The following is a 16,050-nucleotide window of genomic DNA, read 5'->3' as shown; positions in this document are numbered from 1 at the left end:
TTTTTTTTTTTTTTTCAGAGACCGCCTGATTCCAGACCGTCCGAAAATTAGGGTTCTATACAGGTAGAACCCCCAAAGGACATCATGGGTCCGGGGAGTGCAGGAAGCTTAAATGGAGACAGGGGAATTAATATGGCGACCCGACTGGACCGAGGGAAGGAGAGGTATTACTCTGACCCCTGCGAGAATTTTGTCTCGCTTGGATGACTTCCCTGAAATCCTGTCTGTCACCTCTCGATCCGCGTCGCCTCCTAGACCTGCTCGCAGGCGGGGGAGGAGCGCGGGATGCAACACTAGCCTTCTGCACCTACCTCCGTTCCTCAGAAGGAGGCGGAGCAGGACCCCTGTGGTGTTCGGGCTAATACCTGGACCTTCGAGGGATAAAGGATTTTTCAGCAGATCGGCTGGGTAGGCTTGGAGCACTGCCATGGTGTGCAGTGCACCCACCGCCTGACCTGCTGCTGCATACGCTCTGCCGTTCAGCAGGGCCGGAGAAGGCAGAGAGGGAGTCTTGAGAGAGAAAGCCCAAACAGAATATCGCAAAGATCATGTGTGTCATCAGGTGTCAAATAACGCGGACACGGATGAACACACCGTTTAAACGACTTGCTAGTGCTTGCCATGATAGTAGTTCAAAGAAAGGATTCTTACCGTTTCTTCCCATGCACATCCAAACCGGGAAAGCTGAAGACAGCGAAGATGTATTGTGTTGCACGGGCGCCTCTTTATGTTATGGTCGCCCGGTAGTGACGCAACGGCAGCGACTGACGCGCCGCGGTGACGTCATACGCTGGCGCCGGCCATTTCATGTAGTTTTTCTATGCATTCTTCAGACTCGAGGCACGCTGCAGCGTTCCCCAAAAGCGCCCTCTAGAGGACGCAGTGAGAGTTCCCTTCGGAAGGGAACCATATTTATTTTGTAACATTTTAAATACAATCACTTTGGATCAATTTAAAGCATCCTTGATGAATGAAAGTATTATTTTCTAAAAAAACTTGAATAGTAAAAAAAATCATCCCACAAAAACCCTGCAAAACAACAGATGAACAGATGCTGATTGTCATAACGTACACAGTGCCATCTGTAATAATCTGTCACCGCCTAATCAGAATAATAATCAATAATCATTCAAAGAGAAACATGTCAGAATAGACCGGTGTTCATGACGGAGCGTGACTGTGTGTGTGTTCTCAGCCAGATCTCACGCTGAGACACTAATTACAGACGTGTAGAGCTCAGCACAACACACGCAAGATCCAGCAGAGCTGCTATGTGCACACGCGTGTGTGTAATTAACCTCCGCAGCTCCAATCACAGCCAACTCTTTGAACTGCATGTACGAGGAGCGATAATACAGAATTCCTCTGTGGGTGTGTGCACGCTTTGATCCAAACCCGTAACTGCAACCCAGCGTATTCCCAGAACACATAATTCATCCATCTTTTATTATAATTGTCGGGTTTTACTGTTTTATTAAGTCAAGTGTCACTATTACCACTGCACAGTCATTTCATTTTGATGCATTTTACATTTACATTAATGCACTTGGCTGAATGCTTTTACCAGTTCATGCATTTCCTGGGAATTGAACCCATGACCTTGGTGTTGCCAGCGGCACGCTATAGTGTTTGAGCTACAGCTGAATAAAATGCATTTTGTCTGATGATAAAACCAAAAACAGGTGGTTTGGGATGAATTAACATCTCAATCTTTCCTTAAAAAAAACATGCTTTGAGGAATCATTCATGTATGAAATACAAACTCAACTTCAATATTAAGTATTATTGCATTTAGTTAATATAGATTCTGACCACTTTTTATCTAACTTGTTTTAAACACGCCATTAAATGTACCATACTGATATAAAAAAGCAAAGAGAAAGAAATATATTCGATCTTTTGATATCAACATCATAAAATGCACAAAAAATTGCATTAATCCGAAGTTTCCCAAACTGCAGTGGGTTTGTGAGTTGATAAACTAATAATTAATTCAAAAATGCAAAAAAAATTTTTTTAAATTGAACACTTTAACACTATTTTTTTTTTAATTTGTTTACCATATCCTTAATTTGTAATACTTAATCTACACAATCCAGACATGATGTAATACACAGTTAAGGCCAAAAGTTTACATCCCCCTTTCAGAATCTGCGAAACGTTAATTATTTTACCAAAATAAGAGGGATCATACAAAATGCATCTTAATTTTTATTTAGTACTGACCTGAATAAGATATTTTACATAAGATGTTTACATATAGTCCACAAGAGAAAATAGTTGAATTTATAAAAAAGACCCTGTTCAAAAGTTCGCATACACTTGATTCTTGTTCCCTGAATGATCCACAGCTGTGTTTTTCATTTAGTGATAGTTGTTCACGAGTCCCTTGTTTGTCCTGAACAGTTAAACTGCTTATTTTAGTAAAGTTTTCCGATTCTGAAAGTGGATGTAAACTTTTGACATCAACTGTATGTATATAAAATCAGCTTTAATGCACTTCAAAATTACAAAAGCAGAATAATGTCAATAGTTTTAATAACAAAAAGTAGCATTCATATGTATTTAACTTTGTTTTTTTTGCTGATTAAGGAAGAATTCAAGACATCTTCACCATATAAGCGGTTATCGAAAGCATTGTATTATAAAATAGCAACATACATTTGTGTGAAAGTGTGACGTGCTTTCAAAACAGACAGTATTTTGGGAATCAGCACCCCAAAATTAGTGTTGGATTGCACTCAGCAAACATGATGCAGAGCAGTGTTCCAGAAAACACCACTAATAGCAGCGATTTAAACTGCAACCACTAGCAGTGACTACTACTGAAAATTATTATTAGAAAGAGTGAGCGAGACAGAAAAATCCAAGAGAGAGAGAGATCAAGTGTCTCTATAAACTGTCATCTGTTAAGGTCATGGAGGTCAACAGGTCAGTGGGTCAGTAGATCGATCCTGAGCTCACGGAAAGTTTAACTTCTAAAAACAGCAAAGCTCCAGTCACCCTTCAGGATTAGAGTCTGACGACACAATATGCACCAAAATCATTGTTTATATTCACTTTGCTTTATATTTGACACTGAATTCAGGGCGTGTGGTAAAAGAGCACAAACAAACACCTGCTATTGACACTCAAGACCAGAAAAGCTCAACGGAGGAATCCAGAATCCTCACAGACGCCGCAGCAGTTTGTATGGAGCCATAATTAACAACATTATTACCCAGAAAGAGGGGGCTGGCTGACTTTAATGTGAGTTCAGAGTCAGACCGCAGTGTGTGTGTGCTGGGCCCAGTTGGCTCGTCCATCTGTTGTTGATTTGACCAGACTGAATCGTCTAGCGCGGTAAACCCAGACGGAAAGAGCTCAAGACGGGTTCCTCGTGCCCAGACGTGCCCTCTGCTGCGATGCTCCAGATCAGCAGGATTAGTCCAGGTTCAACACACACCACCATCAACTATCTAAAACACTACTAATCAGGCTTGACACAAAGCCTTTTACGGCATTAAGTAACTTGTCTGTTTTGACCTAAGGTGCAAAAACAATTACAACAATATTTTTTTTTTAATTTGATATTTAATATTCAGTTGTGTGGAGGTACAGGGAGAAAAGAAGAAACAATTGGAAGAAACTATATTTAATATCTTCTTGTGTTATGATGTTGCGCTTGGTTAGAACTAGTGTAAGAGCCTCCTGACACGTTTGTACCAACTAATCTCTTATTTCAAAATACTGCAAGAGATGCAACAAATCTGAGATGCTTTCTGAATGCAATTTACAAAGACTATGTATAAGCGTAGTGGTCAACCGATATAGTTTTTTTTTATGGACGATAGGGCTGTCCCCGACTAAGAATTTTCATAGTCGAATCAGAATTTTCGAATCTTTCTATAGTCGACCGATAGTCGAATCATCTAGGCTTATGTGCGTGTGTGAATGGGATAGGAGGGACACGACACTATAGTCAGCAGGAGGGTAAAACAATTTTTATTTTATTTTACACACTGCACACAGCAACAACTTTTAATAAAGCGACCAAAACTGCCTGCCTGACTGCAAAACTGACAGACAAACTTATTTAGGTTTAAATAAAAAGACAGAACGCGTCTTTTAGTTCTAAAAACGCAAGGCGCACAGCACTGCCTTTTTTGCTAAGCAACGACCAAAACAGCTGTCCTGTCAGTCAAATCAAAGGATTATAGCGCGAACGCTCTAATTATATCATATATCATATTAGCAGAAACCCTAAATAATACAGCCCCTGGTTTCCCATGATAGACACCAAAGGTTTATCCTCTATTTCTTGCAGTCTCCGGACTTTTTAAGCGACGGTAAACTTTCGAAGACCCGAAAGATTGGACAATGGGAAAGAACGCGAATAACGTTGGGCGTTTTTCCGCTCAGAGTTGATATTTTTTTTCAACTTCAGGCGCTCAGAGCGCTCCTGCAAAAACGCGAGACGCCGGGGACGCATTAACGGAGCGCAGAACGCTCACTGCCAACAGAAAACCATTCAAAAGAGGCGCCTCCAACGGCAAAAACGCGTTCGGTGTGATCGCCGCCTAATCCCTGCCGTCCTCATCTCATCATAGATCAGGGCAAGTGAAAATTAAATCTGTCACAGGGGTGGTTGGATTTGTTCACAAACACGTTAAAAATATTTATTGAACGCTTCTTTCTTTTCACTTTTGTTTTTACTGCATTATCATAATCTAAGGCTGTTTATAACTTAATATGTCCGTACAAAATCTAGTAGTTCTGTGTGCAGTTAGACATTGAGCACCCCTATATTGCCAAAATGGTGTGATGCTCGTTTCACCCGCGAAGATTCGACTGTGAGATCGGTGGTCGAATCAGGCTCCGCATATCGATGCATCGAATCTTCGACTATTCGGGGACAGCCCTAATGGACGATATAAAGCCGATATGTGTGATATCACACTTTTTGATTTAAACAATAGCAGTCACTGCAATTAAATTTATATTTCTTCTATATAATATTTACTAAAAGTAAAATAAATAAGGTACAAATTAATTAAATTGACAAAAAAGATAATTTCAACTTGTAAAAAATAAAAAAAAAATTAATTAAATGGACAAAAAAAATAAATAAACATTTGTATTTCTAACTTCTGCTTACAACACTTGTCCAATTAGAAAAAAAAAAAAAAAAAATCATCGGGCAAAAAAAAAAAAAGACATTTATCTGCCGATAAAAAGTAGCCTGTTTATGGCCGATATAAAGCCGATATTTGATAATCACACTATTTATTTAAAGATTAGCAGTCACTGCAATTAAATTTATATTTCTTTTATATAATATTTACTAATATTAAAATAAGGTTAAAATTAATTAAATTGACAAAAAAGATAATTTCAACTTGTAAAAAAAAAAAAAAAAAAAAACATTTGCATATTGCATTTCTATCTTCTTTTATTCCAAATTATAACTTCCTTATTCAAAATAACAGTCCTGCTTACAACACTTGGCAAATAAAAATGCCAATTATTTGCCAAAATATATCAACCAACCACTTATTAAAAAAAGACACAAAAAGACACTTGTATCTGTATCTTGAATATTCTAGTTATTTCAGCTGTATAAAAATTAGTTAAAGTAAAAAAAAAACTGTAAAAAATTTTTTTTTTTTAAATAATAATAGTAATAATAATACATTTGTATTTTTAAGTTCTTTTATTGTAACTTAGAACTTTCAAAGTTAGAAAAAATATCGGACAAATAAAAATACCAAATATCGGCCAATATATCGGTCAACCACTTATTTTTTTTAAGTATGAGTGGTCACTGGCATCTGTATCTTCAATGTGCAATACAGTAAAAAGGTCGCCTGTTATGCTGTTTGCTATTGCAAAACAATAACAATTTGATTTATTATAACAATTATAAGGACTCTTGTTTGTATTGCAAATAGTATTATGGTTTATTGCACTTTATTCAGCAGTGTTGGTATATTCACAGTAAATGGCTTACTACTGCACTGAAAATGAAGATGCATAAGGAAACATGCAAATTACACATCAACAATAGTGGCTAACACCCACGATCTGAAAACCACTTTCAACCAACCAATTAAACCAAACTTTGACACTGAACTGATTTAGGTTCACAACAAAAGCTTTACTGTTAAAAGGGTCCTCAATACTACAAATGACAAACCTAAAAAAACCACAAAAGTGAAAGATTATTCGTGTAACTGAAGACACACTGCAGTGTGAGAAGAGCACTTCTGTGACTGACTGTCATACATAACATTAAGCTGCTGGATTTTTCATTCATATCTTCAGTCCGCCTCTCAGGGATGGACAGAGTCTGTCCTCCATTTCACATCTCAGTAAATCCATCATGTGATGCTCCAGTGAGTCCTTCCGCTCCTGCGAGCCTCCAACACACACACACACACTCACTTACACACGACATGGTGAAAGCACCTCATTCTGAGCTCATCATACACACACACACCTGATGCATGCTGCACATTTCACACCTCAAAACCACAAAAATGAGCCACGGTGCCAAACTACCTCTGCAATACTTGAACAAATGCACACAGGTCCTCTAGCATCTAAAACACTTCAGAAATCTTTCAAACTCCAGCTGTTATTCAGAGAGACTAACAAATGACAATAATACAAGGATAAGTGATTAATCTAATGGTGAGTGCTATATTATCAGCCAATATAATCAATAATATCAGCTGATATTGTGCATTATTTTCCAATAATATAGACCGATATATTGGTAATATAATAATAGTGTGTGCTATATTATCAAAAAATAATGCAAAATATCAGCCGACAATACTGATTATATATTGGCTATATTTTCCATATTTTGTATTATTTCGATAATATAGACCTATATATTGGTAATATAATAATAGTGAGTGCTATATTATCAGAAAGTAATGCAAAATATCAGCTGATGTTACTGATTATATTGGCTGATATTTAGCATTATTTTCCAATAATATAGACCGATATATCGGTAATATAATAATAGTGAGTGCTGTATTATCAGAAAGTAATGCAAAATATCAGCTGATGTTACTGATTATATTGGCTGATATTTAGCATTATTTTCCAATAATATAGACCGATATATCGGTAATATAATAATAGTGTGTGCTATATTATCAAAAAATAATGCAAAATATCAGCCGACAATACTGATTATATATTGGCTATATTTTCCATATTTTGTATTATTTCGATAATATAGACCTATATATTGGTAATATAATAATAGTGAGTGCTATATTATCAGAAAATAATGCTAAATATCAGCCAGTATAATCAGTAATATCGGCTGATATTCAGCATTATTTTCCGTTAATATATGCCGATATATCAGCAATATATTAATAGTGAGTGCTATGTTATCGGAAAATAATGCAAAATATTAGCCGATATTACTGATTATATTGGCTCATATTTAGCATTATTTCCCAATAATATAGACCGATATATCGGTAATATAATAATAGTGAGTGCTGTATTATCGGAAAATAATGCAAAATATTAGCCGATATTACTGATTATATTGGCTGATATTTAGCATTATTTTCCAATAATATAGACCGATATATCGGTAATATAATAATAGTGAGTGCTGTATTATCGGAAAATAATGCAAAATATTAGCCGATATTACTGATTATATTGGCTGATATTTAGCATTATTTTCCAATAATATAGACCGATATATCGGTAATATAATAATAGTGTGTGCTATATTATCAAAAAATAATGCAAAATATCAGCCGACAATACTGATTATATATTGGCTATATTTTCCATATTTTGTATTATTTCGATAATATAGGCCTATATATTGGTAATATAATAATAGTGAGTGCTATATTATCAGAAAATAATGCTAAATATCAGCCAGTATAATCAGTAATATCGGCTGATATTCAGCATTATTTTCCGTTAATATATGCCGATATATCAGTAATAAATTAATAGTGAGTGCTATATTATTGGAAAATAATGCAAAATATTAGCCGATATTACTGATTATATTGGCTGATATTTTGCATTATTTTCCGATAATACAGACAGATATATCGGTTATTTAATAATAGTGAGTACTATATTATCGGAAAATAATGCAAAATATTAGCCGATATTACTGATTTGGCTAATATTCTGCATCATTTTCCGATAATATAGCACTCACTATTATTGTATTATAAATATATCAGTATACCAATACACAGGAGCATAAAAGCATAATGTTGGAGGTCTGAAAATCACTTTCCACTGAGCGACAATGCAATGTCTAAGCCATAACAATGAAAACCATAAACTATAAACAACAAAAACCACAATGCAATGCCTAAATCATCTCCAAATGTCTGCTGTAGTCATCTAGACCATTTAATATCTACTTACAGTCCCAAGCACGACTGAATCTAATCAGCATTCATCACTGGATAATGACATGCTTTATTTTTAAAGGCAACATTAAAACAGCATTTGCCATTGTTAACTTTAACCAACAGCTCACGCCTAAGCGATATCAGATTAAAAGAAAAGTGTTTTCAGAAGCAGAGCAATTTAATGAATCATTCAGGATATGAGTAGAACATGCATTTAAGAAACTAATAACGATCAGCTTTGACTATTTGGTTGATGGTTTCCACTTTTCATTGCCCAAACAATTTCCATCATATAGCAACTTTAAACAAACAGTTGCATCATAAATATTTTCAAATGACCATTTCTTGGCTTTCAACAAGGTGCTAAGTCAACCAAACAGAGGTTTTCTAAAAAGAACAGGGCTGTTCAAATGATTAGCCATGATTAATTGCATGCAAAATAAAAGTTTTTGTTTATATAATTTATGTGTGTGTACTGTGTGTACTTATGTATAAATATAAAGACACACACATTCAGTATGTATTTTAATAATATACTGAATACATTATGGGTCAAAGACGAAAAAGGGTTTAAGCATAAAAACAATAAGTGCAATACTGCTTTAAATTGTTGTTGTTTTTCCAAAAAATAAAATGTAAAAGTGTTTAATTTAATTGTATTTAAAAAATCACACATTTTTCCTTTGCCATTGTCCACTAGTACATTAAAAATAAGTGGTCTACCGATATATCGGCAGATATTTGGCATTTTTATTTGTCAGAAGTTTGAAGTTTTTCTAATCAGACAAGTGTTGTAAGTTATTTTTTTATGTTTAAATTATCTTTGTCAATTTACATAAGACACTCACTAAAATGTCATTCAGGCATATTTACAACAAAAATCGATTTATGACATACTAAAAGACAAATGTGACCATGGACCACAAAACCAGTCATAAGGTTAAATTTTACAAAACTGAGATGTATACATCACATGAAAGCTCAATAAATAAGCTTTCTATTGATATATAGTTTGTTATGATAGGACAATATTTGGCTGAGATACATCTATTTGAAAATCTGAAATCTAAGGGTGCAAAAAATCAAAATACTGAGAAAATCACCTTTAAAGTTGTCCAAATTAAGTTCTTAACAATGCATATTACTAATCAAAAATTACATTTTGATAGGTTTACACTAGGAATTTTACAAAATATCTTCATGAAACTTAATATCTTAATATCCTAATGATTTTTGACATAAAAATCAATAATTTTGACCCATACAATGTATTTTTGGCTATTGCTACAAATATACCCCAGCGACTTAAGACTGGTTTTGTGGTCCAGGGTCACAAATTATTTTCACCCCAAATACTAATTATTCATAACTCTAAATTTTTTTTAAATTTGCCACTATCCTAGGTTTTGTCCATTTGTCAGTAAGAAGATTTAATATGCTCCCTTATTATTTTATATATTTTAATTTGTACAAGTCAGAATAAGCATGTTGTTTGAATTTTTACATAAATATTGTTACACTGAATGACAATGTATCATTATTTTAACCAAATTTTGACATTTTATTCTACAAAAACTTTAACAGTAGACACTTTACTTACATTTAATGTCCTTCCTATGGACATAAAATCACTTTTGTAAATTTCTTTTGACCTGGACATCATGTCTTTGACCCACATACATAAAATTTTTCTTAAATATATACATGCATGTGTGTTTATTTATATATACACATAATAAATACACAGTACACTACACTCACATATATTATGTACACAAAAACTTTTATTTTGGATGCGATTAGTCTTTGCTCAGCACTAAAAAAGAAAAAAAAGAAAAAGAAAAAATAATGCACACAGACTCTTACCTTCTTCATTCGGCCATTGCGCGTTCCTGTGAAAACCACCGTGTTCCCGCGATAATCGTAAGCAGCTACCGAAGTCATTCCGTCGTCTTTGTCTATGAAGAGCGGAATGCCCTCGATAGTGCTGGTGCCCCCTAGAGGCTGGTTAAAATCCTGCCCACAGAAATTATCGTCGATCTGCAGAGGCTGAAACAGACAAACAAGAGAGAGAGTTAGAAATAGGACTCCACCTAAAGGTCAGTAGCTGGGTAAGACAGACTGTCAGGGTGGGTTTTCCTAAAAACCATATCAGCGGAAGTCATACATACACACACACACACACACACACAGCGGTAAAGTTATTTATCACATGGATGACAAAACGGAAAACCAAGGTCACTGCATTGCAGGAAACCCTGGAAAGGGGACGTGAGGACGTGGAAAGTTAAAAGAGTGGGAAAAGGCTATATATACTTATAAAACCAATATACTGTTCTTTTATTTTAATTTTCCAACAGACTGCCATTTTTAAGTATCTGTGATATATAAACTAGCGTTCAACAGTTTGTGATTGTTAAGGTTTTTTTTTTTTTTACTTTTCTCACAAAGACATTTGTTTGATTAAAAATACTGTAAAATTGTGAAATATTTTTACAATTTAAAATAGCTGTTTTCTATGTGAATATCTGTTAAAATTTAATTTATTCTTGTGATCAAAGGTGAATTTTAAGCATCATTACTACAGTCTTCGGCCTTCAGAAATCATTCTAATATGCTGATTTGGGGCTCGAGAAACATTTCTGATTATTATCAATGTCAAAAATAGTTGTGCTGCCCAATATTTTTGTGGAAACTGTGATGCTTTCTTTTCATTATTCATGAAAAATAGATGAATAGAAAGTTCAAGAGAACTAATTTTTATTAATTAATTTTATGCATGCTAAGTATTTTGGAAATTACGACATTAGTATTGTGTTTGGAAATAATTAATCACTCCTCCCATAAAACAAATCAAGGAACTGAATCCTTAAGGATGATTTTACATGGCTACTTTAAAAATTACACTGAAAAATAATTAAAGGCAGCAACTTTATAAGTAATTTAACTTAAATTATATTAAACTGGCTCTACAAAAAAAAAAAAATCAAGCTGAATCTCATAAATCAAAAAAAAAAAGTTGAGGTGAAAAGTTTACATAGACTTTGCAGAATCTGCAAAATGTTAATTATTTTACCAAAATAAGAGTGATTATACAAACATGATGCATTAAGAGCCGGGGGGTGAAAACTTCTAGAAGATCAGGGTAAATTTAACGTATTTTGTCTTCTGGGAAACATGTAAATATGTTCTTTAGCTTCTGAAGGGCAGTACTAAATGAAACAAATATGATATCAGGCAAAATTAGAAAAAATTTGCACATCAGTATTTCTGTTCAAAAGTTTTCACCCCCCGGCTCTTCTACATGGTTTTTCCTTCTGGAGCATCAGTGAATGTTTGAACCTTCTGTAATAGTTGGATATGAGTCCCTCAGTTGTCCTCAGTGTGAAAAGATGGATCTCAAAATCATACAGTCATTGTTGCTTAAAAAAAAAAAAAAAAAAATGTGAGACCTGAAAGATTTTTCTGAAGAACAGCGACCAGTACAGCACTAAATAAACAATAACATGCATTTTATACAATCCCTCTTATTATTTTGGTCAAATAATCAACATTTTGCAGATTCTGCGAGGTGCATGTAAACTTTTGACCTTAACTGTTCTACAGGAGCCTTTATTCCTTCACCTGATAAATCATTATCGATATACACAGAGATTCTGAATGGATTGTTTACTTCTGGAACCCTGTTCTGTTCTATTGGCAGAGTACAGGAAGTTCCTCACTGATGGAATCTGTGCCCACAGAACTCCAATGAAAGAACAGAACATGAATGCCATCCATTCACAAAATTACACTCATTATTCACCACATTTTAAAAGAAGTTTGAACAAACATTGCTTTAAGTTTATAAAAAGGGCAGAATATTTTTGGCTTCCTTGCCACACTTTACAGCTGTCCCTTGGAAAATAAAAAATCTGACAAAACCTTGCACTGGTATGATCTAACTAAATGTTGTGAAATTTACTTTCAGGGTTAGAGTTTAGGTTAGTCTTCACTTTATATGCAGTATATAAACATCAGTCTGTGGTATGTGCTTTTCAGAAGGCTAAGTAAAGGTGTGCGTGTGTGTCCTCTATAGCCGCCCAGGCGCACATCAATAACCTTTCTCTCTTTCTCTTTGTCTTTTTCTCTTCACCTCCCCTTTTCTCTTTGTTTTTCTTTCTGTCTTAATCCATCCAGAAGAGTCTCTAGCTCACAGCAGGAAAAAAGGAAAGAGAAGAAAAGAAAGAGGAAGGAGTCAGCCGGGCATCAATTCACTTAGCAAACTCGCTTTTTCTCCTCTGAGCTAAAAACCCGATGTCAAGCAGACAGACACTCGCGCACACGCTAAGAGCTCGGCTGGGGGATTTATCGCTTTGAAAACATCAAAAGTAATTTAATTCAACATCTTTATGCCATCATGAGCTGAGCTTATTTAAATATCTTTAAATGTCTTGTGTAGTCAGACTTTTGACTATTAGCATAAAGGAAATCCCTGTGAAGGTCTGACTCTGTACAGAAAACAGCAGAAACTTGTACTGGATAGAGTTTTTTTTTTTTCTTTCTCTAAGCGTGATGCAATGCATTATAAGCTTTTTAAGTTTAGTCGTTTTTTTGTTTTTAAAAGAGTTAAGGCTATATTTATTAGATCAAAAATGCAGGAAAAACAAAAAATATATATATTTTTGTTTTCTACCTGTATACATTTTTTAAATCTAATTTATTTTTGTGAGCAAAGCTGAATTTTCAGCATTACTCCAGTCTTCAGTGTCACATGATCCTTGCTGCTCAAGAAACATTTCTGATTATTATCAATGTTAAAAAAAAAAAACAGTTTTGCCACTTATCTTACAATTCTGACTTTTTTCTCAAAATTGTAAGATATAAACTTCTGTGAACATATCAGTATTTTTTTTTGTCCTCAGAATTGGACTTTATAACTCGAAATTGCATTTATATCTTGCAATTCTGACTTTATTTCTTGCAAGTATGAGTTTATATCCTGCAATTCTGACTTTATAACTCACAATTGCGCGTTCATTTCTCAGAGTTCTGAGAAAAAGTCAGAATTGCAAGATACAAATCGCAATTACGAGAAAAGAGTCAGAACTGTGAGTTTATATCTCGAAATTCTGACTTTATTATTTGCGATTGTTAGTTTTATGTTGTGCAATTCTGACTTCATAACTCACAATTGTGTTTATATCTCACAGTGCTGAGAAAAAAAAGGCAGAATTGCATGATACAAAGTTGCAACTGCAAGAAAAAAGTCAGAATTGCAAGATACAAAGTGTGAGAAAAAAAAAGTCAGAATTGTGAGTTAAAATCTCAAAAATTTATTTCTTGCAATTGTAAGTTTATATCATGAAATTCTGACTATATCTAGCAATTCTGACTTTATAACTCACAATTGTGTTTATATATCACAGTTCAGAGAAAAAAAGTCAGAATTCCGAGATACAAAGATGCAATTGTGAGAAAAAAAAGTCTGAATTGTGAGTTAATATCCCACAATTCTGACTTCGTATCTCGCGATTCTGACTTTATTGCTTGCAATTGTGTTTTTATTTCACAGTTCCGAGAAAAAAAGTCAAGAAAAAAAGTTGCAATTACCATATTTTTTATTACCTAATTTTTATTCAGTGGCAGAAACAGGTTTTCATAATTTATTGCACGCTTAATGAATAAAAGTGCTTTTTTGTTGTTGTTTTTTTTAAATTATACGAGACCCAACTTTCTGACCAGTAGTGTACGTGAAACAGGCCTCTCAGAAGGCAGTGTAAGGTCAAAAGCACCTTTAAAGCATTTTCGCATTTAGGCTCAGAGCTCTAGTCCCACTGCTATTTCACACCTGATTGATGGCTGATGTGATGCAGTATTCTCTCAATCCTCATGGGTCACGCAGACAAGATGAGCATTACATTCAGTCAAAAGTGTGTGTGTGTGTGTGTGTGTGTGTGTGTGTGTGTGTGTGTGTGTGTGTGTGTGTGTGCTAAAGTAATTACATTCTCTCTCACACACAAACACACATTCACACTTTACTAGTGGGGTGAAAACTGGTGCAGGACTAAACAGGTTGCAGAGGGACATACCAACACACACACATAAATATATCAGCACAACAATAGACGTGCATGTGTGTGAATATGTATGCGTGTGTGGTTGTGTGTGTGATCTTTCAGACTGCTGATTATGTGTCTGCCCAGGGCAGAGGCGAAACCAAACGCTCCACATTCCATAGGGAGAGCGAAACAGAGCGAGCCATGTGACTGTATAAACTATGTTTAGATTTCATGCGTTAAACAAGTTATATTAAACATGCTGCCTGATCTCATCAGCGTGAATCATTCGAGACGCACCAGATTTGCAGCATTCTGTGCTGATGAGATTTAAAAGGCTCATTTCTGTCGTTGTGAGTAAGAACAGGTTACAGGTGCAGCACTTCTGTTAGACACACGGCATTAAATAGGTTAATTAGCAGTGTAGTTCATCTCTGACGTCAAGGAGCACAACAAAACCTAAATTTAACAGTGATAATCAAAATACATAGTTAATCCAAAAAAACAGGAGGTATAACCATTTATTAACCATTAAGTCACTGCCAACTCTTTTCAGTAAATGTCTTAATTGTACTGTTTGAGTGAACTCAACTGATTCTTTTCACTATGAACGCCAAACAATGTCAATATGTTTATGTTCTGGTTTTGAAAACCTTAAGCAAATTTGAATCTGATAAAGATTGCAGGAAATAAAAAGAACATTTGTTTGGAAATTATGTACATTTTTTAAACATGATTTAAATTTTTCATGAACTGCACCAACGATAAGCAGGCACTTTGATTTACATTTACAAAAATAAAAAGCTTTTAACAGATATTTAAAACTAGAATAAGCTTAAAGGGCTTTTTGATATTGACATAGAAATTGCTAGTGTCATAAGCAGCCTTGGGGAAAGTTACTTTTAAAAGTAATGCATTACAATGTTACATTACGCCCTAAAAAGTAACTAATTATGTTACTTAGTTACTTTTTATGGAAAGTAATGTGTTGCTTTACTTTTGTGTTACTTTTTAAATCTGGGCAGGACCTGCTTGTTTGTTTTTAATATAAAAAGTTATATTTTCAGCCTTAACATCAAATAGTGAAATGAATAAGCCTCAGGCTAAAGTAAAAAGTAAATTCACATCTGTACAGTAAAATGCAGGAGAAGGTGGTTTTTTTAAGGTTGTTTAAAAAGAAAAAACAATGAAGTACAAATGTTAGTTCATCTAAAGTAATTTTTGCTTATTATTATGGTTGAACTGAATCATCAAAGGTCAGTTTCATAGACATTGGTTCATAAAATGGGATTAAATATATAAAAGGATATTTGTGTTATTTAACACATTTAATTATTGCAGGTTTGCGTCATATTCTGAGTTTGCATTTTACTGTTTTAATTAATTTTAAGGAATACGGAATCTGTCTTTTATTTTGCGAGTGAGATGAATTAATGCATGTTTACATTTATTGTCAGTCCATAAATAGGAAAACAAAGTAACTGGCATTACTTATTTGAAAAGGCAACTCAGATATTTCTTGTAAATTAAAAAGTAAACCATTACTTTACTAGCTTCTTGAAAAAAGTAATCCGGTTACACAACTCCAGTTACTTGTAATGTGTTACCCC

General features: G+C 34.3%; 1 protein-coding gene across 1 annotated transcript in view; it reads right to left on the bottom strand.

Moving 5' to 3' along the window:
• The window catches only part of LOC141346800 (plexin-A1-like), a 178,683-nt gene that overhangs the window by 126,063 nt on the left and 36,570 nt on the right, over nucleotides 1-16,050 (bottom strand). Inside the window, exon 3 of the mRNA XM_073851760.1 lies at nucleotides 10,269-10,451. Coding sequence (XP_073707861.1) covers nucleotides 10,269-10,451 — 183 coding nt within the window. The remainder of the gene's footprint in view (nucleotides 1-10,268; nucleotides 10,452-16,050) is intronic.

Source organism: Garra rufa, chromosome 12, assembly GCF_049309525.1.
Source record: "Garra rufa chromosome 12, GarRuf1.0, whole genome shotgun sequence".
Taxonomy (NCBI): domain Eukaryota; kingdom Metazoa; phylum Chordata; class Actinopteri; order Cypriniformes; family Cyprinidae; genus Garra; species Garra rufa.
The sequence above is the reverse complement of the archived record's forward strand: the minus strand, read 5'-3'. Positions and strand labels throughout refer to the sequence as shown.